Source organism: Nannobrachium achirus (genome assembly GCF_963921795.1).
Source record: "Nannobrachium achirus genome assembly, chromosome: 2".
Classification (NCBI taxonomy): domain Eukaryota; kingdom Metazoa; phylum Chordata; class Actinopteri; order Myctophiformes; family Myctophidae; genus Nannobrachium; species Nannobrachium achirus.
Window position 1 is genome coordinate 38,997,757 of NC_137811.1, and position 27,707 is coordinate 39,025,463.

At 43.4% G+C, this 27,707-nt stretch overlaps 1 protein-coding gene across 1 annotated transcript in view; it reads right to left on the minus strand.

Moving 5' to 3' along the window:
* The window catches only part of thsd7ab (thrombospondin, type I, domain containing 7Ab), a gene marked incomplete at its 5' end in the record, with an annotated part of 186,633 nt that extends 163,750 nt beyond the window's left edge, over positions 1-22,883 (minus strand). Inside the window, one exon of the mRNA XM_080746633.1 lies at positions 22,736-22,883. Within this exon, the coding sequence (XP_080602759.1) occupies positions 22,736-22,883 (148 nt within the window). The remainder of the gene's footprint in view (positions 1-22,735) is intronic.
* Between the last annotated feature and the right edge of the window lie 4,824 nt (positions 22,884-27,707).

Here is a 27,707-nt window from a genome sequence, read left to right on the forward strand (position 1 = left end):
AGACTCAGCTCACGCAGTAGTCTGAAACTGTGCCCTATTGTGGGCGATTTCTGGAAGGGAGGGGGGTGGGAGTTGCTTTGATTGAAAAAAAAACCAATCACTACAGGTCCCCTCGTGAGCACCCACGTGAGCACCTCGTCTTCTAATGATGACGCTCCAGGCATTGACACTAAGGCTTGCCCACCTGCCCCCGGCAGGTAAATAAAACGTCAGGGCAGGTGAAGTTGGCTTTCAGGTTGCCCGACAGGGCAAGTGCTCATTTGAGAGGGGACACAAATGTCTATAAACACAACACAAGATATCTGTCTAAACACCTGAGCGTGGCCAGTGCGCTGTGTCTTCTGGTCTGTGGAATGTAAAATAAGAGCACTATTTACCTATAATGTGCTGTTTTTACTGTTGCTACATTTAAAAATATAAAATAACAAGTTTGAAACCATAGACATATTCAATCATAGCTAAAGTATTTGGTATTTGGATTTGGAGGTATTGAGGTATGACATTTTATCGCACAGCCCCAGAAAGTAAAGAAATAAGTGTTAAATTGAGCGGTAATTAAAATCGTACCTATCATTTTATAATGGACGATTTACTTTTCGGGCAAGTGGGCATTACCTTCGGGCAAGTAGAACATGACCTGTACTTGCCCGATGGGCAAGTGCCTCTAAGACCTTAGTGTCAACCCCTGCGCTCTGATGATGACATCGCTTGAAAAAACGGGCTGCGGCGTGGATTTGATATTCGTTAGACCCACCCCCACCCCCCGCGCTCATTGGATCAGCCGAAAATTCTGGCTGATAACTGCCGATTCATGTACTCAGCTCCAGACCAGAGAAACAGTCCACTCTGAGAGTGGGCGGGGTCTATGGTCTGGAAGCAGGCTAGATCTGTCCCATTTCCCATATTCCCTCCTGATTAGCTACGATTGCCTTCTAAAGTTTGTATATGCGACGTGACGGTCACTTATCTCCCGATTAGGGAGTCTTACTGGTTTCTTCTTATTTTTTCTGTTTTTGTTTTCTCTCTTTTTTTTCCCATTATATGACTTTGAAGCTCTGATGCGGATAACAGTACCTGTGTGTGCAGTAGTATGGCGTTGAAAACATCTGTCTAATTCCATTGTTTATCTACAAATAAACGTTCAATGTTCCTCGACGTATATACACACCTATAATGAATGCATGTCTGCTACACATGTGGTAATGTCAGGGGTCAGCAGAAACGTATGCCACCTTCTATCATGTGATCCTCTGGTGACATGCGTTGACGTCACCTGACTGGTTTCGCCCTATAGCCATTAGTCATCACTGAGAAGGAACAGTGGCAGAATTGATTGCCTGTGGTCAGCCCATTCCTGCATGGTTTCAGATAGGAAAGTGTTTAATTGGTTTTTCTTATAGAGCAAGTGCAGAGGTGGAGATATGGAGACTGAATTAAAAATAAAAGGAATTAAAAATGAACAAGAAAACATAAGAAAAGAGAAAACAATGCTGGTTGAATCATCACAATCAATTAATGACTTAATTATAAATAAACGATGTGACAGGGTTAAAGTTCACATGTATACCATGTACATTATATTCCTGCTATTCCGTCTATTGGGAATGAGGAAGGGTACAGCAGAGAACAGCCTCTGGCGCTGAGGAGAGAGGTCACACGTGTCATGATGAATTACCGCACCCTGGCTTGTCTGACTGCTTGTTCCTTAATGAGTCCACTCAGGGGCGTACGCCAAGACGCCACAAAAGGACAGATCAACACTGAGTTGGCCTCTTATCAAGGCTTTACAGCGATACATGGCCACACAGCTCGCATTGCATTCAGTTGTCTGCCTTCACAATATAGTGTGTTCCCGTGGCCTAATCTTAAAATGACAGGGATTCATTAGCATAGTGGTTGCAGTTGGTTTTTGATCGCACAAGACAAAGAGTGGCTTTTAACACTGATGCAGAACGACTAGGTTTTGAGTGGCAGCCAAAATGTATATTGTACATTCATTGTTGGTCAACTGAATCGGAATCCCATTCATTATGGAAATAAACAGAAACAGTGTGATGGTACAGGGTCAACAGGAGCTCCTATACCTGCAAACAGATCCATGTTGATGACATGAGTGTAGACAAACGGTGTACCGGTTTGCGTGATGTTAGGGCAAAATGTGTAGGAGCAGTGTCCAAAAATGTGTTTTTAAAAACACATTTGGGACAGATCCACGTTGATGACATGAGTGTATAGTGTACCGATTTGCGTGATTTTAGGGCAAAAATTGTAGGAGCTGCAAAAATGTGTTTAGCAAGAATCGGCTTCATGGTGGTGCTAGAAGAGGGTCATGTGTGAATTGATTGAGGTTGTGATTTGGCAGACAAGGAGTGTGTGTGCAAAATTTGGCATGGATCGGGGCAACGGTTGCGGAGATATGAGCAGGGCAAAAGTGTGACGTGTGACAGACAGACTGACAGACTGACAGACTCCCTAATCGGGAGATAAGCGACCGTCAGGTTGCAGCGTGATTTTAGGCCAAAATGTGTAGGAGCAGTGTCCAAAAATGTGTTTGAAAAAGTCTGCCTGACGGTGGCGCTATATGGGACAGATCCATGTTGATGAGATGAGTGTAGACATACAGGTACGGTAGCACAATGGAATTGCACAGTGATTAGCCTACAATCTCCTAAATATAAGTCACAAGTATGATTATCCAACTATCTTAAATGTAGGCCTATATGGTAATGACAATGAGACAATCACAGGAATGTGAGGAATAGTTCTCTTTGATTATTGCTGTTACTTAGAAGTTAGAACATAAAAAGCTTTATGAACATTGGCAGGGTTGAGGGTTAAAATACCAGTAAGACTCCCTAATCGGGAGATAAGCGACCGTCAGGTCGCAGCATGATTTTAGGCCAAAATGTGTAGGAGCAGTGTCCAAAAATGTGTTTGAAAAAATCTGCCTGATGGTGGCGCTATATGGGACAGATCCATGTTGATGAGATGAGTGTAGACATACTGTGTACCAATTTGCGTGATTTTAGGGCAAAATCTGTAGGAGCAGTGTCCAAAAATGTGTTTGAAAAAATCTGCCTGATGGTGGCGCTATATGGGACAGATCCATGTTGATGACATGAGTGTAGACATACTGTGTAGCGATTTGCGTGATTTTAGGGAAAAACCTGTAGGAGTAGTGTCCAAAAATTTGTTTTAAAAAATCAGCCTGAAGGTGGCGCTAAATGGGACAGATCCATGTTGATGACATGAGTGTAGAGCAAGTGTGTACCGATTTGCGTGATTTTAGGGCAAAATGTGTAGGAGCAGTGTCCAAAAATGTGTTTGAAAAAATCGGCCTGATGATGGCGCTATATGGGACAGATCCATGTTGATGACATGAGTGTAGACATACTGTGTAGCAATTTGCGTGATTTTAGGGCCAAATCTGTAGGAGTAGTGTCCAAAAGTTTGTTGTAAAAAATCGGCCTGAAGGTGGCGCTAAATGGGACATATCCATGTTGATGAGATGAGTGTAGACATACTGTGTACCAATTTGCGTGATTTTAGGGCAAAAATTGTTAGAGCAGTGTCCAAAAATGTGTTTTGCAAGAATCGGCCTCATGGTGGCGCTAGAAGAGGGCCATGTGAGAATTGAGGTTGTGGTTTGGCAGGCAAGGAGTGTGTGTGCAAAATGTGGCATAGATCGGGTAAACGGTTGCGGAGAGATGAGCAGGGCAAAAGTGTGACGTGTGACGTGTGACTGACGGACGGACGGACGGACATATATTACAGCCTGTGGAGGTTTTGATAGTAAGTGCGACCTGACGGTCACAATGAACTTACTAGGATGTGTACATGTACAGTAGGGGCATTTTGTTGTTTGTGTGTGTGTATGTGTATAACAGAATGCCTCTTGTGGACTGCAGCTCATCATTCAACACTGCCAATAGTTCCTGCCAAACTTGACTAGGGATGGGATAAGAAAGGTTCACAATAATCGTATCGCAGAGATGTTAATATATCTTGAAATTGTCCTCCGTCATACGCTGGGATCAATTCACCTTTGATCCACCCTCTACGATTGGTAAAACACACCTGTAAACATACTTTATAGTCTTTTTTTTACCAAATCTCTTTGCTGATCTATTCTACAAGCCCACAACGGGTCGCAACGCAACGCGTTGTGAGCTTGTAGATCGGCTATTTTTTGGCAAATGTTCCGCCCCAGAATATGGATGCAGGGGTTCAAATGGTTATTAATAAAAGTGGCATTTTAGGAGTATTAGGCATATTTTGATTATCGTAAATCGCAATTATTTTGGTCACAATAATCGTGACATGACATTTTCATATCATCCCATCCCTAAGCTTGACACAAAGTTCAGAGATCTAGGCCTGCACCTGACAATGAGCAGCTCAGCAGCTGGATACAGACTTCCTGATGTGACCCTGATCCCAACATGATGGGTCCCTCTGACCCTGAACACAGAGGGCCAGACAGAGGGTCTGTTAGATTCTTTTAATCAATCCACACTTAACAATGTCCAAAAAAGTGCCATTTAGTTTTGTCATCCATTTTTCTGTTCTTGAGAGATTACTAGATGTTAAGAAAAGCTGTATTAGCCAAGTCTCTACACCACGCACGCACACACACACACACACACACACACACACACACACACACACACACACACACACACACACACACACACACACACACACACACACACACACACACACACACACACACACACACTCACAGTAAAGAAAGATTCACAGCGTGCGTCACAGACACATTTTACTGCGAGAGAGCGACACAGAGCCTTACACGTTTTTCTTTTTATGAAAACAAGAAATGTTAGCTTTGTGACGCAAAGCGTCCATTAATAGTTCACTGTGTGGAGTCACGTTGCACTGTTGTGTTGACAAGCCACTGTGCTACTGCTGCTATTCACAAACATGGATACATGGAACTTTATTAAACATTTAATGTCTGTGCACCAGTGATTTAATTAAAATGATATATATGATAATGATGACGACACTTTAAGGGCACAGCTGAGTTCATGAATGCCTGTGTTGGGGAAATAACTGAAGTAACAGACATGAGCAGTTTGGATAATTGCCCCGCCCCGGTATGAGTGCAGCAACACCATACACCCCCAACCAGGAGAGTGAGAGGGAAGTGTGAAGGAAGGATGCGTAGGTGTAGAATAATGTGTGTATGCATGTGTGGGTGTGTAGGCATGTAGACTGATGGTTGGCTGACATGGAGTTATAATTAGACGGACGGACGGACGGATGGATGGATGAGTGAGCTTGCGGATGGGTGGATGAATGCATGAATAGAATGGATGGGTGTCTAAAGAGACTGACGGATAGACAGTTCACTGATATAGATAGACAGAAACAGAAGAGGAAGGCATGATAGATGGGCGGGAGAAGAGGCAAGTTCAGCAGCTGTCAATGAACCATGAAAAATAGATCCATTGATGAAGTGATGGCTGACTGAACAAGTTAGGGGTTTGAGGGACGGAGGGATCGAGTCATCCATGTAGAATAGGAAGTGTGGTCACTGCATGCCATGATTACTACATAATATAAGCATAAGCACAAGGAGGTAATGAACCTGATCAACCCACTGGGATACCCATACTCTGTTGTGTACAGCAAGCCCTGGCCTGCCTGAGGCCATCTGCCACCCTCTCTAATCCAGGGGATTGTCACTGCTGATTAGCCACCCCCTCCCCTTTCTCTCATCATTTATTTCGGGTCCTTTATGTGTAGAGTTATGGTGTACTATCTCACCCTCGACTCCCTTGCATATATTTATGTATTCCTGTTGCCAATAACATGTCAATTATTGAAACAAACCATCCCTCACCACTAGGCACTGCCAACGGATGTGGCCAATCTAGTGCACCGAATGTCCATTACAATTGTCAGAACGATTTGGCTTTGGTTTTCCTTCGCTTTATCTGTGCCAAGACCTGACACTATATGGTCACAAAAACATGCACAAGTCAGCGTTATTTCACAGACAAATTCCAGATCTTCAGTTCAGGGATGGGTTAATACTGTCAGAGACAATTACCGCAAAGCCACCGTCCTGTCAATGTTGTTTAGGGACACACAAAGGTACAGTATTACAGCACTTACAGCGCTGTTTACACAGTCAACGTTGACCAAAGTACCAATAATGTATGGTCACCAACGAAGTTCAAGTTCATTTGGTCAGTGCTGCAGGCAGCAGTATACAGTCTGCAGAGTACAGTCTGGTCTGGCTCTCTCAATAGAAACAACTGTCAGTAGTAAACAAAAGAGTCAGACCAGCCATACAGCCTGCTCATCCCAGAGTTGAATAAAATATAGTCAAATACTGTCTACTATAAAGTCTATTAGTGATGCATCACATGATCTGATGATAGTAAATGAATCTAGGTCATAAAGGTCTAGCCTATTGTACATAATACTCTATAAACACAAGGCATATACAGCACAGTGCCCACTGCCCACAATACGCCAACTCAAGATATCAGTTTCAAAATTGCCTTCAGACATTGGAGTGAATGAGTAGGCTCTGTGATCCTCTGAGCAGACCAGCATGGGTTGTTACAGACATGAATGATAAGAGACAAGAGTCAAGAAGGCCAGATGGATGGTGAATATTTGCGCCTGAGCATTCCCCATCTCTTTATAGTAATAGCATTAGGGGGAGGCAGCATCGACTCCTTTCACTGAGGTAAATGTCACTGAGGTTCCTGACAACACAGCTATTCCTCTCAACCCACTGAAGCCGCCTTATAGATTTCTCATGGGAGGCGAGGATCTGTTTTGAAAGTCACTCCCAGACCGCAGAATTGCTTATTCCAGCCAACATGGGCGTGCACTTTGTTTGTGTTTCAACTTGTGGCTTAGCACAGTAGGTTGAGCCGTTGTTTGTGAAGACACACTGGAATTGCATATCCTCTGTGCAATGAGGGAATATAACCCCAGTCTTCAGCGCCCTCTCTCAACCCTGTGTCCTTGTTTTGACTTTTTGTTTGATGACAGACCGGCACATTTTTAGGGCAAATTCGGGACAACTTACTTCCCTCCCCCCACTCATAACAATATAGCAGATTGATAGCGAGTCTTAAAAAGAGAGGCTGGCAATTTTATGATCAAACAATCTGAGACAAGATAATTAGTAAGGTGCCCTATAATCAGAACCTCATTGTTGTGCACTTATAAGAGACTTGTTTAATACAAATATAATAAATACAACTGGGAAATAATAGCTTGTCTTTTATATAGTATCTAATTCAGCAAGCCAGCAATCTCTTTGATACCAGTACAATAGGTTAGTCTTCTCTTTAAAGTGTTACCCTTTGATTAAAAAGGAGGAAAAGATTAAAGTGATTACATTTTTACCCCATCCAAGTTCCAACAAATCTAACTATCAAACTTTTCAGGCATGATTAAATTACGTGTATTTTAATTTGCCCTCTATGCTCATTATGCCAGACAATTCTGCAACAAATTCTGCCCTAAAGATTGCCAGTGTATCATAACCTGATGGCACTGGGGGAGATTAATAAGTTATTCAATTATACTCATTCCTCGAGCAACATGGCTTTGATATCAGGTTGAGGCTGATAATGAAAAATAAAAGATCTGCTTCCTGGTGTGGCATGACAAATCACAAGGTGTGCCAATAGTGTGGCTCAGTGACAGTCTGTTCAGCCTAATTCAGACCAAAGTTCCACAATGAGGGGTACACATTTCCATGCCTAATCCTAAACCTGACATTCCTACGCACTGCCATACCTACGGAGGCAGTGACCACCTAAACCTAACCCTAACCTCAGTAGTGGGTAGCAATGGCAGGTTTAGGAATGGAGAACTGCCCCCCACAAGGAGACTAAACCATTTTAAGTCAGATTTATACGGTACGTTGTGAGCTTGTAGATCTGCTATTACTGGCCTGCGACACTGTCATATTACAGAGCATAATTAGAACGCTGTGAAGCAAAATCGCAGCGGTCTGAATTCCCGTAGGATCTGTTTGAATGAAGTAGGTTTATGGTTGTATCCTCTTATGTCAATCTAAATAAAGTTTTTGGGATTAAGTATAATCTCCTATTAAACTAGCCCTCCCTAACAGCCAGTTTTTAGCATAAGCTCTGCTATTTAGTGGCTCTGCCTGCCACAAACATTGGTTCTACTGCTATGCTATCCCTCTCCACTGATTGAATGGATCGGCAATTATAAAACATTCAAACCTGTCTGGAGTAAAGCCAAGGGTAGCAGGGCTTCTGCAAAGCCACAAAACAGATCAATCTCGGTCAAACATGATATAATGCACTGCTTACACATGCACATGAAGTGCAGAGTCACGTTATATTGAGTGTGTTAAGTCATGAGTTGCTCCTGAAGAATGTTCCTGAATTCCGGACAAACTCATTATACGCACTGAAACAAAACAAAACTTTAAAAACCTTCCTCTATTTTCCAGACAGAAAGACGCTGACGCCATGCCTATTAGCTGTTGATGCCCTTTTCTGAGGAAGGCTCTACAGGCCGCTGAGTGCTCAGTTTCTGGTGGCTATAGGGCAAGTCATACACAACAGATGCAATTAGCCTTCGCGGTGGCTCCAAGTAAACTGGAAATAAAAACAAAAATGCTGGCACAATGATTAAAAGAAACCCATCAGCAGCTCGTTCCTTAATGAACAATGAAACTCCCAAGGAAATTACCTTCATTGATATGCATGGCCTAAATTTGTGTAGCCTGTTGCTAAGGAATTTAAAGGGTGGCTAGCCAATTACATTCCACGGCCTCGTTTGCCCTCAGGTGCTATGCTAATGAGGGTCATGAGGGGTCACATGAAAATGCACTCACTAAAATGAGGGAGGAATCCCAGAGGGATGCTCTCAGCTGGGATGATCCCGGCACAATTCCCACAACTGTAGCTCCTCACCGCTGGGCCGGCTGAGTCAGACACATGTTTGTTTTTGGCTCAATTTAGACATCAGGCTCACGCAGTGCACACACAGGTACAGTATTATTACTGAGCTACTCAAGTCAAGGATTTCCACACAGAAACATTATGGACTACTTTAGACGCCGGGACACTTTGGGACATCAATATCGTGGCCACTGGCCAGCCTGTGACAACATGAATTTAATGAAGTGATGTCCCATTTCTGCTGGGGAACATTGGAAATACGTAGATATTTACAGTAGTACTTGCAAATGTTTTCCTCTGGCCATGGATACAATATGCAAGGGCATGTTAATTCAGTATTCAGCAAATGATGCCATTTTTGTCGTATAATTGAGGACAACATAAATAAGACATTCAGATAAATCAGCACCATGGCCAGTCTAGGATATAAATGCACCAAGTGGAGAGAAATTAAACTAGCACGTAAGGTAGTGGTACTGTAGTTCTGTATAGGTAAATCACAGTGTATGTATGTACTCACAGTCAGGCATGTGCACACATAGACATGAAAGGGGGCTTGAGCCCCTGCCCTTTTAACAGTCTGTAAAAAGTGCCCTCTCCAGACCATGAATGCAGTTTTCACAATGGTGAAAGAAATGCAAATGCCCTCTTTCCATGCCATAGCTGAAGGCAGCATTCAAGAGAATTGCCATGTCCAAACTCTCCTGAACTTGAATGCAGCATCTTATGTTGAAAGAATTGCCCTCTCTGTGTAGAAATCCATGCTGTATTGCCTTTTTTATGCATAGTTTATGTGGTATCAAGTATGAAAATAGCCGAACTCCAAGCTTAGCTCACAACGCGTTGCAGTGCGACTGCGACGCGTTGTGAGCTTGGAGGTCCGCTATTTTCAATATTTTCACCAAAAGGCCCTTTTAGAAATTTCAGCCCCTGCCTCTCTAACATTCTCTGCACAAATCTGCTCACAGTACAGTACAGACATAAGACTATCCTGGGTTTAATTCAGATTCAGATTTACTTTAGCCAATAACAAAGGAACAGTAAACACAGAAGGTACCAGTAAGAAAACAGAAATAGAACCCCACTTTAGTTAGACACATTCGTTATTACAATGTTATTGCATTCAGTTTGGTGGTGTGACTCTGCTCCTGTGATACCACAGATTTATCCGTGCAAGCATGACATGTGAGATCACAAACCCCCCAGAAGCAGAGCACAAGATACAGAGTTATGCATCAACACTTCAAGGGCATAAATTAATATACAGATTAACATATGTTAACATATAACATAATATTAACATAAAAACCATATGCCACAACATAAACATCAAAACGGACGCCGCTCTCATTTCTGACAAAGGTGAAGTGGCTACCCATTTTAACAAAACCTTTACCACCACAGCCCGTTCACTGGTCAAAAGACTGGTCGCCCCATCTGGGCGGTATGGTGAAGAATTTGTTAATACATTCTACAAAAAACTGGGCGTCAGTAAAGACAGCTTTAAACTTTCCACAGTGACAACTGATGAAGTGTTTAAAAAATTGAGCGCCCTACCTCAACACAAGGCCACTGGCCTTGATAAAATCCCAGCTAGATTTCTCAGAGATTCAGCCGCCACCATTGCTCCAATCATTACCCACATAATTAACCTTTCCATCGAACAGGGTCATGTCCCCCAGGACTTCAAACTAGCAAAAGTAACCCCCCTGCATAAAAAAGGTAGCAAACTAGACCCTGGAAACTACCGCCCCGTTTCCATTCTTAGCTCCATATCCAAAGTCATGGAGAAAATAGTCTACGAACAGATTGCAAGATATCTCGATGAGAATAATCTGATTTACGAGTTCCAATCTGGATTCAGAAAATCCCATTCCACTGACACATGCCTTCTCTATTTGACTGACCAAATCAAACGCGAAGCGGATCAGGGCAAGTATAGTGGCATGGTCATGATGGACCTCCAGAAGGCATTTGACACCGTGGATCATGCTATTCTGATTGAGAAACTAAAAGCCATCGGTCTTGACAGCGCAGCAGTGAGCTGGATGCAATCTTACCTGGTGGGGAGGGAACAGGTGGTGGAGATTAACGGTACCCTGTCCCCCCCCCTCCCAGTAAGCTGTGGAGTTCCCCAAGGTAGCATACTGGGACCTCTGTTGTTCCTAATATACATGAACGACATGGCATCTGCTTGCGACTGCAACCTGTTCCTGTTCGCGGATGACTTGGCTCTCCTAGTCTCGGGCAAGGACCACTTGCAGGTTGAAAAGACACTTAACTCTGAACTGAGTAAGATCTGCACATGGCTTAACGACAACAAATTATCAATTCACCTGGGCAAAACCGAGTCCATCCTCTTTGGATCAAATCATAACCTCAAAAAGGTAGAGAACTTCACAATCAAAGTGGGTGACAAGGTCATAACACGAAAAAACGAAATCTCCTACTTAGGATGTATCCTTGAAGCTAATCTTTCCAGCGAAAAGATGACTTCAAAAGTAATACAAAAAATCAACCAACGAACTCGTTTCCTACAGAGGATCGCCCCAATGGTCAACTTCAACACACTGAAGACCATAGCTGGTGCAATAATCCAGCCCCTCTTTGACTATGGAGTCCACGTATGGTATCGTGACGCCCCACAAGCCCTAAAAACTAAACTCCAAACAGCCCAAAATAAACTAATTAGGGTCCTGCTTAACCTTCCCAATCAGACTCACCTCACCGCTACTCACCAGTTAAGAGTGGGGTGGCTCAGAGTAGATGACAGAGTACAGCAACTTGCAATGGGCCTGGTGTACAAGATACACTACACCACTATGATACCCAAGTACCTGTCAAAATACTTTATAAACGTTAAGGATGTCCATAATTACAACACCAGAGGCAGTGCCACAGATCACGTTCAACCCAGAGTCAACTCAAAGAAAGGGTCGAACTCGTTCTTCTGCTACACCACAAAAATGTGGAATGCCTTACCGAAGGCCATAAAGGAGTGTGGATCACTAGCATCCTTTAAAATTGCCCTAAAAAACCACTTACAGGCAGCAGCCGTTCACAACTGGTAAAAACCTAGCCCAACCCTACCCTCCCTGCCCCTTCCTTGTATATACTGTACATACTGATTGTTTAGACTTACTGTTACCTGCCCCTTCCTTGTATATATTGTATATACTGTACTTACTGATTGTATAGACCTACTGTTTTCTTTTTTTCTTTACATATCTACTGCATAGTACTGTGTTCTAATTGTCTGTCATTCAATGTTATATGAGATACTTTAATGGTTTCCTGTTGAAATAAGCTTAGTCTTTTCATGGATCTCCTTTTAGTAGACCTTGTACCAGTGAACTGTACCGTCATGAATCTGTACATTTTCCTATGCAAACTTCTAATAAAGCCTTCAATCAATCAATCATACAATCCACAGAGCATACAATCCACATATTTCTTTTGAAACATTGAGCTATTTAAAGACATGCGTATCTTAAAGCCCTTTAAGATACACAGATATAACACACCAACCAGAGAATCATCCATAAAGAGTTGAAACCAATAATGAGCTTGAAGAGTGAACAGTGTGCTTAAATATACCGCATAAATGAACCATTTAGAGTGAGGGCGTACGTGTTAGCTTGTAAGCGAATGGGAATGAAGGGAGATGAGAGAGGTTGAACTCAGAGAGACTATTTGACTTACGTGGGTGTATTACTGAACCTTGGTAGCGAATGAGAATGGGGGGAGGGCGGGGAGAGTGAGTACAAGTGTGTGGCAGCTACTGTAGGGCAGGCTACCCTTCTGCCAGCCGTGGTTAGCTGAACTAACACTGCGCTCACTAAAAGCAGTCACTATAGAAATGTATTATACTGTACACTAGGGGTCTTCAACGTTTTCAGACCAAGGACCCCTTAGTTGAGAGAGAGATGAAGCAGGGACCCCTACAACCTTTTCATAGATTCCATATAGTTTCATCGTTTGACAGCACAATCATCAGTGTATTTTGGATTCATGTCAATTTTAGTTTTCAGATATTTAACCACTTGAACCGTCAATACTTAATAAACTTGACCTTTTACTCTGTACTTAGTCTACTCTTTTTCCCCTCTACACCAAACCTCTTTGCCGAAAAGAAATGCTGGCACAATGATTATTTTTTGTCTAAAGTTCTGCTAATATGGACACTAGGGTTCAAACGGTTAATATAAAAAAGGAGAAAAAAAGGTTTATATCACACAAAGATTTGGCAGCCCCCCTGTAGTAACTCTGAGGACCCTCTAGGAGTCCCGGACCCCCTGTTGAAGACCCCTGCTGTACACAGTATGTAGCCTCACAAGACCTTTGTGCCTAATATAACTAGCCTAGTTAATTCTAACAAGAGAAGTGCGCTTCTCAGAGTGCAGCTCCCCACTAGGCAGCGTTGCCTATACCCAGGACTGTCAGTCATGGGTTACAGCCGTCAGGACGCGAAGAAGCTGCGGGGGAAATAGTGTGTATGACAGATGGTGCAAGCGTTTGCGTTTGTGCCGTACCCTATAGGGCAGAAGTGAAAGTGGTTGTATTTGCGCTCCTGAGAGGCCCCTCAACATGTGAGGAAATAGGCCCGCTCTTAATGTGACAAGGCAATTACAGTCAAACGGTGTAGCGTATCGATGGTCATTATCACATGACTCTCAAGCCTATATGGGAGTTCCATCATGATCCAAGGAATCCAGGGATGCATTCAAGGGATTCCTTGATTGTACAACCTACGGTTCAAGAGCGACTTTATAGGCCAAAATGTTAAGCGGCATGTTATAGCACCAACATGAGGAAGGTTTGAAGTGTATGCAAAGTTTGGCACCGACGTGCACACACACAAACGCGCGCGCAGCGCGCTCACACACACATGTACGCACGCACGCACGCACGCACGCACGCACGCACGCACGCACGCAAACACACCCACACACACAAGCAAGGGTGAAAACAATCTCTGCCTCCCAGCCGTTCCAGCCTGGCAGAGATAAACATTTAGCAACTGGTCAACTGCTGTATAACCCCAAGAGAATATAATGTACTGCTTTAGCTTGCATTGAGTGGTCGGTCAGCTGTCATAATAACCCCTTGGGCAATTAGCACAATCTAATCACCCTCTCGTCCTTTTATCGCCCTACTAACCCAGCGCTGGGTAGTGGGTACGTTTATAAAATCAAGGCAAATATAGTCTGGGTATGATGGAAATGTATATATCACCTGGCATTCATCATTTTCTCTTCGTTTAGGATGATAGTTAGCGCCTGAGGTTGGATAAAGAGGGCAACGACTAATGCTATGTGATTTACATATTCCCTTTGCCTTACTTATTCACAAAGACAATACGAATATAGCATTTGATCAGCACTTGTCTTTAACCCTGGTATCCCCATTTTGGGCATATTATTATATGATTTTTAGATATCTTTTAGGTTTGTAGATAGGATATTTTCAAAATAATTGAGATTTTTTTTGTGGTTAAGTAGCTCAGTTGTTAAGTGGTTAAGATAACCCTCTCAGTCAAAATGTTCTAGTATTTTTCATGCTCTGCCATCCTGCCTCACTACTACAGTGGAAAATACAATAAATATCACATGCATGGTATCCTTTTTTTCAGCAGAAACACAGGCTGAGAGCCAGCATATCAGCGCTGCCGGGTGGAAACCTCATATGTCCAAAACCATTCCTTTTTATTATTTAAAAACAACAACAACTAAAATAGTGATAATAGCCGACCTAGCCAAACCAAAGCTCACAACGCGTTGCATAGCGTTACGTTGTGAGTCTTGTAGATCTGCTATTTTTACTACTTTTGTGTGACACTTTGTATGATGAAGTAGGGTTTAAATGAGATGAGATACAGCAACAATATCCATTTTTCAGTCTGATGACAGTGGGGACATGCATGTCCCAAAAGACATGCAAAAAAAAAACAAAAAAACACCATCAATCCGAGATTGCATGCATTCAAAATATGATGGAACAAGACGTGTACATAACAAACATGCAAACTGAGTCTCAATGAGGAATTTGACTTCCCTGGTCAGCGAAGCCGGCAAAAAGCAGCCCCATTTCCACTGGATTATCATTACTGTCATCACATCATATTATCATACTGTCAACGAGGAACTCCCTGCAGCAAACGAGATGCTGTAGTCCCACTAGGGTTCTCTGACAGCGTGGGGGCTGGAGGAGAGAATTGAGTCACAACACCAGAAGTGTGTTGCTATCTGGCATACAGTACACTACACTACAGTCAGTACCACACCTTTGTTGGTATGCAGCCATTCTGTGTGTGAACCATCGAAGGTTGCTGTCAAGGGAGTCATTTGGGGCATCAGGGGCTTTGGCAATGGTCACCCCTGGCGTTCACATTTTACCTCAAATTCAGTTATACATAATATTCATAAAATTCACAATAATATCATTATTGGCCCCAATGCTTTGCAGACTAATATGATTTGCAATCGATCTACACACGTTATAATTTAGACAAGCCTTTTATTGTATGCAACAATTAATTTATTAACCACTTTCAATGCAGATCGCGCCATCCCAATTTTGAGAATGTCAGCCCGGACAAAGCCAGATGTTGGAGCTTAGCTCCTTCCAGGAACACTACTCAAAAATATAGATTTCTAAGCAAATCTTTTACTTATACCCGCATTGGTGAAACCAGCACTGTTGTGAAGCAGTTTGTTTACTGATGAAACTAAGAAAGATGATAGGAAACTGGAAGTAGTGGAAGTTTCCCATAAGGTAGGCACAGCTTTTCTCACAATGAGTTCAATAGTGCAAAAACAATAGGCACTGGTCTATGCACTGTCCTAGTCTAATCATTGTGAAGTTCGAATATGAACATCACAATTTGATATTGGAGAGAATTCAATAATGAGATATAAATATCTCAATGTCAATTTAGGAATTCAGAACAGGGTCTTGTGGCTTACCTGGGTTAACTAACTAATAAAAGTGACTAAAGGGAATCGGACACAGCCAGTCGGCAGCTTAGTGGGGAAATGAGACCGCAAGACTGTGAAGGATGTTGCTGGATTGGAGTGAAAGACTAGCACTGGCCAGAAAACATGAAGAGTGAGGAACGTGAGGGCTTAGACCCTATGGCAAATAGGAAAGTACCCATATAAAGACTATGCTTATATCCGCTATGACTGAACTTTCCAGAGACTTACAATCAATGCCAAGGCACGCTGATGCTGATGCTGTCTTGGTGGCTTGTGGTGACCCAACATGTTACTAAGACGCTTTATGTTGGATTGACCTTTTGTTTCTCACCCGTCTACTCGTATGTCATATAGGGCCTACGATACATTACCATTTAAATCCAAGCGTCGCTGTGCTTGTAATCTCTCAAAAGAATCCCCACATTAACAGAAAATATACTAGTATTGATCCCTGGCGGATTCCGGTTACCCATGTGGGTTAGACGGATGTCTAAGGTTGTTGCACCACAGTAATAAATGGTAAATGGTGCTTTTATATAGCGCTTTTATCCAAAGCGCTTTATACAGATTGTGCATTACATTCGCCCATTCACAAACACATTCATACACGAATGGCAGAGGAAACCATGCAAGGCACCAACCCAGGCACGTGCACACATAGACATCAAAGGGGGCTTGAGCCCCCTGGAAAAAAAGTGCCCTCTCCAGACCATGAATAGTTTTTACTATGGTGAAAATAATGCAAACGCCCCCTTTCCATTCCATACCTTATGGCAGCATTCAAGAGAATTGCCTTGTTCAAACTCTCCCTCTCTGCCCTCTCTATGTAAAAATCCATACCGTACACCACATATTCAGTATTGACTTGATTATGTTCTTGACTTCAGTGTGGTATCAAGCACCGAAAATAGCCAACCTCCAAGCTCACTTGGAGCTTGGAGGTTTGCTATTTTCAATAATTTCACCAAAAGTCCCTTTTAGAAATTTCAGCCCATGCCTCTCTAACATTCTCTGGACCAACCTGCACATCGGGAGCAATTAGGGGTTTAGAGACTTGCTCAAGGACACTTCAACACTACTTTAACTCTAGGGGAGCCCGGGATCGAACTTGGAACCTCATAGTTCCCATCCGGCCGCTCTACCGGCCACTCTACCCCTGAGCCACTGCCACCCGTAATGACCTTGGCTTACGGTATTGAACTTGTGAACCCACTCTACCTGTTCTACTTCAATTTCTTGGATGGCCCACTCATGGCTCTTGCCGTAATGGCAGGTGATTGTAGGAGAGGGAGTCATCGTTCACTGCTGGGGCCATTGTTAAGGCACAAATGTATTCCACTAACAATGGCCTGTCAGTGCTAGTCACACTGTCCCCTCTCATTGATGGGTGACATCAGCGGGACCATGGTGACACATAGCACTGTGTGTCCAAAGCACTACAAGGTGGAGGGGCACTTACTGTATTGCTGAATACTGCAGCAATGTAATGCACAGGGGATTACATTGTTTCTGTATAAGGGGTCATTAGATAGAGCTTCAATGTGCTTTACACTCTAGGGACTGGGCAACATATCAATGTTATAGACATTATGATATGTGACTAGATATCATCTGGGATTCATGATGTTGTATTATTGTGATATGGCATAAATGTTGTCTTTTCCTGTTTTGAACCACTTATGTTATACTTTAAACTTCAATAGTAGTGAAACACACACGCACACAAACACACACACAATACCTAAACATATGCCCATGCCAATAGGTGGTTCTGGTAAGCATTACGGAGCGATTAGCCGAACTGTCTGTGCATGACTCATGGTGAGTAATAGGCCTAAAAGAGCACGTGCTAAGATCCAGCAGTACGTAGTAGTTAATGGGATTCGACTGATCAGAAACCGAGGGCAGCGTCTACGCAATATGAACGACGGATAATCTCGATCCCAGTGACAGATTAGAGGCCAGAGGTGGTGTTAGGGTGAGCAGGTGAGTGGGACATCAGATCATAGTGATAAATGGTCTGACTGCTGTTGGTGCATTACTCAAGACTCAAGTCTAAACTCAAGACATCCAATGTATTAATCGGCAACTGCATTTATATGTGAATGTGGGCACATTATGACCCCACTATAGTTAAGTGTCATTCCCACCGATAAAGATATCATTTTAAAAATTGTTCTCAACCAATGTGGATGGTAGCATCCACCACAACGATAACGCAGAAATAATAGATGTGAACCACGACATACATATCTTTATTGTTATAGTTATCTTTATCGAGCCCGATGGGAATGATGCTGTATTCAGCTGAAATATAGACCTATAATACAATATACATGACTAAAAAGTGCACTCCTAGTGGCGCAGGTCACCGCCAGGCCGGATTTCCTACTCAAGGCCAGAAAACATGTGGAAGGCGGTCAATTTGAATTGAGTTTTGGACACAATTTGGGGGCATTTTGATTATTCGACCTACGGTTCGAGAAGTATAGCCCAAAACGTGAAGCGCCCTGTTATAGTGCCTACCCTCCCCTGCCCCTTCTTTGTATATACTTACTGTTTGTTTAGACTTACTGTTTTCTTTTTTTTGTTCTTTCATTTTATTTTATTTACATATCTACTGCATAGTACTGTGTTCTATTTGTCTGTCATTCAATGTTATATGAGATACTTAAATGGTTTCCTGTGGAAATAAGCGTAGTCTTTTCTAGGATCTCCTTTTAGTAGACCTTGTACCAGTGAACTGTACCGTCATGAATCTGTACCTTTTCCTATGCAAACTTCTAATAAAGTCTTCAATCAATCAATCAAACCATGAGGCAGATTTGACTAATGTGAGGCAGAGATTCTTCTTGGCCTACTGAAAGTGTGTGCACTGATTGGTCCAACAGTGCCGGAGATTAGCTGCTCACAGATGGGGACGGACAGATGGATAGACTGATTGACTCACACACGGACATACGGACAGTGAAAACTGTTGGTGGAGTATTGAAAGTTCAGCCCTGCAACCTTGTCTGTCCAGTGATTCTCATAGTGGGGTATACAGGAAGCCTGAGGGGTTCACTGAGAGGGGATTCCAAATGGACCGTTACAAGTCTGAAATAAAATAAATTGAGAACCAACCACACAAACAAACACAAACAGACTGGGAAAGACTCCCTGAGTTTGTGCGTGTGTGTGTCAAAGTGGTTCAACTTGACACAATAATCATATTAAATTAAATCTCTCTTTATCTCTCTCTCTCACACACACACACACACACACACACACACACACACACACACACACACACACACACACACACACACACACGCACACGCACACGCACACGCACACACACATACACACACACACACACACGAGCAGTGCTCTTCCGGGCACAGGACTCCGCCAGGTCAGGTATGTTAATGTGGCCTCATGGTGGCACTAATAGGCCAATGTGAAAAGGGTGCCATGTCTTCTTCTGCCTTTCATGGCGATCAGACGCTGCATGTGCCAAAAATGAGTTTAGCAAAAGTCGACCTGCTGGTGGTGCTATAACAAGCCAATGTGAAAAGGGAGGCATTTGTTCCTTGACCTAGTGGGAATGTGCGTGCAGAATTTCTCAGAAATCACAAGCTGCGTACATGATTTGAGGCGTTTTGTTCAAGACTGACCAATCCTGCAAACTTTGGAAGCCAATGTTAGCCAATTAGGATGGAATATGAAATATCGGACAAATCCGTCTTGATCACATGACTATAAAGATACTTTGTACTGATTTGCGTGATCTTTGGATAAAATCTGTAGGAGTCAAAAAAGTTGCTTTACAGAAGTCTGCCTCCTGGTGGCACAATAAAAGTCTGATGTGAAAAATGCAGGGCAAAGGTTTTTCCTTGGCCTCTAGGGAGTGTGCATACAATGTTTTACACTGATCAGTGGAGTCATAGGTAAAAACACAAATCGGCCTGTCGAGATAGCGACCTTAAGCATCGCTACGGCAACGGCAGATGACAACGGTAACCGGAAATGATCTGTGCTCGATAGATAAACCTGCCGTTGCCGCAGCCGTCTCTACTACGGCAGAAGGTCCCTTCTCACGTAGCGCCTACTCCGTCTGCTGCATGTACGCGTCGCCATGGGAACCAAAGCGTTCAGTGAAAGGGGTGGGAACTGGGAACCCGTCGCTGCCGAGGCTTTGCTTAACCATTTTGATCGCTACGGCGATTACGTCATAGCAGCCGTAGTCCGCCTGGCGTTGCGTGAGCAAACTGTCTACTCTTGCTTATGGCTCTCGTGGTCAAACTGTCTAAAAAAAGTCATACACATCATAAAATCATCTAACTTAAAGTCGCTAATGACAAGCTGAGGAAGAATGGTGCACGGAAATTGTCCTCAGAGGAAGAGGCAAACTCCTTGAAATCTCTGAGAGGCCCCTGAACAACTGTGGCACATCGTTATCGCCATCACCATCATCACCAGTGTGTTCATCACAGAGGTCGTAATCATCCATCCTTTTTTCCTCCAGTTATCCTCACCGCCACCTTCAGAGACATCACCATCAATGCACGACAAACCCGGTGCGCCTCTATCTGCCTCATTTGAATAGAAGTCTCCAGAGGAACAAAAATAAAACATTGCCAGACTGTCTCAACTCCTGAAACAGATATATCATCTTTTCATAGAATCCAATATAAAGAAATACGCACCCAATCCCGCACAGTTTGAAGACGGGGGCCGTATGTCAGCCAAAGACTCATCAATATTCACAACATCACAGCACTGCTTGCCGTGAGAAAATTCCCTCCACTGCACATCACATAGTTTTTTTTATTTTCTTTTAAACAAGCTTTGACGTGGAAAAAAAATAATGCAAATTTTGTGCGTGCATAATTATATTTTGATGAAAAGCACTGGAATTCTGGAAAATAATGCAAATTTAGTGCGTGCATAATTATATTTTGATGAAAGGCACTGGAATCCGGGGGACTGAATTGCCCTGTGTGATTTTTACACTATTGAAAGCAATTGCCAAACCAAAGAGGCATATCATGCATCAGGGCTCAAATCTATGCATTATACCTTTGAGCTGTCAAGCAGCACGCAAACTACTAAACACTGGATTTCTTATCAAAGCGCAGAGGAGCCTAGAGCTTTTCAGTTGTGTGGATGGCATGTATGGCGTGGGAGAAGCGCGGTGTAGCGTGGGAGAGAGGTGTAATCACTATGACCTACAGTAGGATAGATGTAGGTTAAGTTAGTCCTTCTGCCTGCAACGCTCACTCTTTCTTCCCTCTTTCTCAAGTCTGCTCCCTGGGCTGTCTTTCCTGGGTTGTTAAATCCCCGCTCCTTTAATCTCCTTACTCAGCTACATCCTCTTTAAAGATGCAGAGCCACAGGAGAGACACGGTTGCCTTGACTGGCACTGGGCTGGGATGGGTAAGTAGGAGGACTCAAGGTTGGAATGGCAGTAGTGGAGGTGTGTAGAGTCAGACTTGGATTTAATGTGTGTGAAACAGACGGAGAGAGAGAGAGACGGTGGGAGACAGACAGACAGAGAGACAGACAGGGGGAGAGAAAGAGACAGACAGACAGAGAAAGACAGAGAGAGAGGCAGGGGTATCTTGACTTCTGTACGCTCTCATGAACCCCCCCCCCCCCCCCCCCCCCATCCCTCCAATGCCACCATGTGTAACAGAGGCTTCAAAGTGAAAGATGGGCTAATTAATGCATAGTCAAGAAAAAGTTCCTATACATTTTCAAAGAGCAATGCGATTCGTTTTCAGAATGCCCAGTGGCGATATTCCGCAAAAGACGTTCAGTACCGTGTGAAAAATCTTCTATAGACCCTGCTTTCCTAAACGACTTTGTGTCTTGGGAGCCGTAATTGGTTGTGGGTCCATCGCTGATAGCTCCCTACATGACAAGAGCAATATCTTTAAGTGGGCCCCAGGGTGAGACACAAGTTGATTCAATGTGGGCTTTTACAGTAAATGGAACGAGGAAAAAAAAGTTTCATGTAGCCACAAAGCATCACACACACCAATGAACAGTTGAAGAACAGAAGGGACCCGCACAATAAATGTCAGAATACACTTTAACCAACCCACGATCCCCGCCTACTCATCACTGGTGTGGTAAACACACTCACTACTCAGTGATGTCAAGGCAATTGTACTCCTTTTAATTCCCTCAACACCTCCATTCTATGGTGCTACATTGTCTATCAATCAATCATGTGCTTTATCGCACAGCAGTAACTTTCAATCATTGAACATCATCTGACAGCGAGAGAGGGAGATATCAGTAATCCATTGAAAATGGATCATAGCTGCACGGTATGTGTCACAGGTAATCGGTATGGAGTGAACACACACTGCTCGTCCCCGTTCTACTGTCAATTTGTAGGTCATTCCTCAAGTGCAAGCCTCTTTCAACTTCTCCAACGTTGGCTCATATACTTCAAAAATGAAATTTTGAATCTACATAAAAGTGTGTCATCTATTGCCTTTCAGACCGGCACATGAAAAGTCAGCATGAAAATAGGGGTGTCATCCTTTAGACTACGTCCCGAGAAGACCCTGTTCTCAAGAGAAAAATATAGAGCGGATACCATTGGGCACATCAGTTTGCTCTAGAGGACTATTACAGTTCCATTTTGACACCCTTAGAGTTTTAATAATCTAGATTTTAGTGTATAGAGGCGATGAAATGAAATTGATCTCCAACCTAATTATTGTCTTAAGTACTCTTGCTTATGGCTCTCGTGGTCAAACTGTCTAAAAAAAAAGTCATACACGTGATTTCAACAAAGCACAAATGACTGAAATGTTTATTCCTCAATACCTGTTTCCCAGAAGTAGACAGACCTCCAGTCATCCGTCTGTGTGTGAACCTCCCACAAGCCATAGAACAGCAGCAGTGTCACTAAAAGGTACGAGCTTTCTGCTGTCCATTTGCTGAGGGTCCCTGCACCCCTCCACCCTCGCTCCATGGTCCACCCGCGGGATCAAAGTAAATCCACACAGTTCAGAAGGTCACCAAAAACAAGCCTCAATTTACTGCAACAAGGCACGAAAGTGTGTGTCCAGTTTGAGTGTCTCGCGTACGCGTGTTCCTATATGTGTGTGTGTGTGTGTGTGTGTGTGTGTGTGTGTACGTGTGCCCATGTAAAGAGAGTATTATGTGATGATGTGCAATTATCAGTCTTTCGCCTGGAGTAATCCAATTCTTCTGTCTTCTGAAGGGCAGGGAGAGTGACTCTCCTCTCTGCTCTCTGACACCCTCCTCTTCTTCTCCTGCTCCTCGTGGCGTGTTTTCTTTCTCCCCCAACTTCACAGGACGGTCCCTGGGGGGGCAGTGGGGGTCATCAGTGAGAGGGACTGAGCTGCGGATGAGCGAGAGCGTCTCCCTCCTCCATGCTGCTGCAGCCACGCGCTGCCGTTGTGCCTCTGTCCCCTGGCTGTGGAGCAGTGACAGTGGCTGTGCGTCTGCAGTGTGGTGTGTATGTGTGTGCGCGCCTCCCTCCCTCTCCCCCTCGCTCTCTCTCTCTCTCGCTCCCTCTATTCGCTCACCCATTCGCTGTTCTCCATGCTCCTGCTCTCTCCTTCTCTCTCACTGTTGCCCTTTTTTTCTCCTCATGTTTTTTTTATTTTATGCCCTTCGCTTTGTCTTTCTGAATCTCTCCCTCCCTCTCTCGCTCTTTTATGTGCCCTTTATTCACATATTCTCTCTCCATCTCTCGTGTATCACTTTTGTTCCCCACACCCACCCCCCTATTTCTCTCTGATTTCCCTCTCTCCTGCCCAGGGCACGAGGAAGGATGAATAGGCTCCTCTTCCTCATCTTGCTTCTCTCTCTCTCCAGGCTCGCAGCACTACAGGAGGGCAACTGGAGCCCAGCAGCCCTCACACACTCCTGTTCATATACCGCTCCCGAGATCAGAGAAGCTGGGAGACAAGTGCAGATTAACGCATGGAGTGAGGAGAGGAGGGGGTGTGGCGGTTGGGGGTGGATGGGGGTTGGTGAGGAGGGGCGTAAAGCTGAGGATGAGAGTCCCAGTGGGACAGTGAGAAGAGAAGGGTCGGTTGTTTATACTTGTGCCGGCGGGGGGGAGCAGGGGGTGGGGTAGAAGATGGAGACGGAGGAGGAGTAAGAGTCATAGTGAGCGCCTCAAATGAGGCTTGTCAATGGACGTTTAGATTGCAGCTTTACAGTAATGGGTGTTGTCTCCGTCTTTGTTATTAATCCATAAAATCCTCAACTCAACATTATAGTGCGGTATGCTATGTATTCCCGTAGGAATTTTTTGCTAAAATTGATTTTTTTGCTGTTTTGGCTTCTATAGGGACCAAACTATCAGAAAATGACGGGGGTCAAATTTTCAGACCCCTCCCTCATTTCCTGTGGGTGGGTCACTTCAGTTTTGGCCCTATTCGGCCTTGTTTTCCCAATTTCCCATAGGATTTCTTTGCCCAAATAGATTTTCTTGCTGTTTTGGCTTCTATAGGGACCAGACTATCAGAAAATGGCGGGGGTCAAATTATCAGACCCCTCCCTCATTTCCTGGTGGCGGGTCACTTCAGTTTTGGCCCTATTCTGCCTTGTTTTCCCAATCTCCCATAGGATTGTTTTGCCCAAATTGATTTTTTTGCTGTTTTGGCTTCTATAGGGACCAAACTATCAGAAGATGACGGGGGTCAAATTTTCAGACCCCTCCCTCATTTCCTGGGGGCGGGTCACTTCAGTTTTGGCCCTATTCTGCCTTGTTTTCCCAATCTCCCATAGGATTGTTTTGCCCAAATTGATTTTTTTGCTGTTTTGGCTTCTATAGGGACCAAACTATCAGAAGATGACGGGGTCAAATTTTCAGACCCCTCCCTCATTTCCTGGGGGCGGGTCACTTCAGTTTTGGCCCTATTCGGCCTTGTTTTCCCAATTTCCCAAAGATTCTTTTGGGCCAAAATTGCTGTTCTGGCTTCTATAGGGACCAAACTATCAGAAAATGATGGGGATTCAATTTTCAGACCCCTCCCTCATTTCCTGGGGGCGGGTCACTTCAGTTTTGGCTCTATTCAGCTATGTTTTCCCAATTTCCCAGAGGAGTTTTTTGCAAAAAATGATTTGTTTGCTGTTTTGGCTTCTATAGGGACCAAACTATCAGAAAACCTATTGACCTATGTATTCCCATAGGAGTATTTTGCTAAAATTGATTTCTTTGCTGTTTTGGCTTCTATAGGGGACCAAACTATCACAAAATGACAGGGTTCCGATTTTTTTTTCCAGACCCCTCCCTCATATCCTGGGGGGAGTACTTTACAGTACTTTATAAACAACTTCACAGTATATTCAGAGGCTATTCAATAGTTTAGGTAGGAACAGTTCAGGTGAGGAGGATGGGGTATCATTTATACTTCTGACCAGTTATTATTCTTGTCAAATACAGGATCTATTCATCATCACTGTTATCTATGTCCTCCCTTAAGGCTCATTCCCACTGGGCCAGATAAACAGATACAAAAATATCTTTCTCCATTCAAGTGGATGGTAAGATACCGATAAAAGAAAATATCTGTCTCAGATATTTTTTAGCTGTGTCTTACCATCCACTTGAATGGAGAAAGATATTTCTTTATCTGTTAATCTGGTCCAGTGGGAATGGGCCTTTATACTGTTGGCAAAGTCTCCAGTCCAGTGTCATAGCACTTGCAGAGACTGACTGTCCCTTGCAACCTGCTTTGCAGCCAAATGTGATGAGCTCAAGTATTGCCTTTGGAGGGAGGGCAAGACACCTGACTAGAACATACCCCCCACTCTCTGAATTCCATCAATTCTCTTCAATTGGTGGAAGCTCAGAGCTCAGGGCAATTGGACATCGGTGTCAGCAGCCTCTTCGATGTGTGCACCTCCTCAAAATCATGTCCCTTGATGAAGGTATCATATATGACAAAGAGCATGAAAGAACTGTCCCTTGAGAAATACTCAAGCAGTCCCTGGCCTAACATGTCAACTTCTCCTTGGTTGATCACACAGTCAGGAGTTCCTTGATGGACATAGTCAAAGACAACTCGACCCTCAACATAGCCAGCCATCATCGTTATGATTCGTTTGCTGAATGCATCCTGAAGATCTGACAGCTTTTTGTCTTTTTCAAGTTCTGAAGCACACCCATGGCATCAACAATAAGAACTTTGACAGAATAATCGTCCTCCGTCAGATCATGCTATGGGACACAAGGAAGAGATTCCTACAGGGGCCTGTCCTGGCATCTTCAATTGCATGCAAAATCTGAACCCCCTCATTTTCTGACAGTTTGGTCCCTAAAGAAGCCAAAACAGAAAAGAAGAAAAACAAAATCTATGGGAATATAGAGCCGAATAGGGTCAAAACTGAAACCCCCCTCCCCCTCGCCGCGTCAGGAAATGGGGGAGGGGTATGACAATTTTAACCTTGTCATTTTCTGATAGTTTGGTCCCCATAGAAGCCTAAACAGCAAACAAAACAATTTTAGCAAAAAAGAAAAAAAAAATCCTATGGGAAATTGGAATGCATTGCCGAATAGGGCCAAAAACTGAAGTGACCCGCCCCCAGTAAATGAGGGAGGGGTCTGAAAATGTCAACCCCGTTATTTTCTGATAGTTTGTTCCCTATGGAAGCCAAAACAGAAAACAAAACATTTTTTGCAAAAAAAATCCTATGGTAAATTGGGAATGCATAGCCGAATAGGGCCAAAACTGAAGAGACCCGCCCCCAGGAAATTAGGGAGGGGTCTGAAAATGTGACCACCGTAATTTTCTGATAGTTTGGTCCCTATAGAAGCCAAAACAGCAAACAAATAAATATTAGCAAAAAATACTATGGGAAATTGGGAATACATAGCCGAATAGGGCCAAAACTAATGTGACCCGCCCCCAGGAAATAAGGGAGGGGTCTGAAAATTTGACCCCCATAATTTTTCGATAGTTTAGTCACTAGAGAAGCCAAAACTGCAAAACAAAGTACTTTTGCAAAAGATTCCTATGGAAATTGGGAATACATAGCCAAATAGGGCCATAACTGAAGTGACCCGCCCCCAGGAAATGAGGGAGGGGTCTGAAAATTTGACCCCCATCATTTTCCGATAGTTTGGTCCCTATAAAAGCCAAAACTGCAAAAAAATCAATTTTAGCACAAAAATCCTACGGGAGCTGTATTTTGGACATAGCATACCACACTATTACAATGCCTAATAATCCTCTAACCCATTAAGACCTGAGGCCGATTCTAAAAAAGTATTCTAAATCGTAACAGTTTTCTAAAAATATTTGCTTAAAAAAAAAATATATATATATATATATATATATATATATATATATATACATATATATATACATCCCAAAGTGCATTGCGCAGTAGTTGGACGGAGCTTCCGGCGCCGCAGCCGAGTGTGATCTACAAGCTCACAACGGCTGCGATGCGATGTGAGCTTGTATGTCTGCTGTTAACCGGAAGTGTGGTGCAAAGAATTATCCAGTAAATTCCCACGGAAAGAGGTGGATATATACTGTGTGTATATATATATATATATATATATCTCCACCTGTTTCCGTGAGAATTTACTATAGCATTATTTGCGGGACACTTCCGGTTAACAGCAGACACAACGTTGCGTCACAGATGCATCCGTTGTGAGCTTGTAGATCACTCTCGGCTGCTGCGCTGGAAGCTGCCTGCACATTCTGCGCAATGCACAATGGAAAGTTGTGGATATATTTATATATATATATAAATATTTGCTAAAAAATGTCACATATTTTCAAAAATAGAAGATCTACAGTAA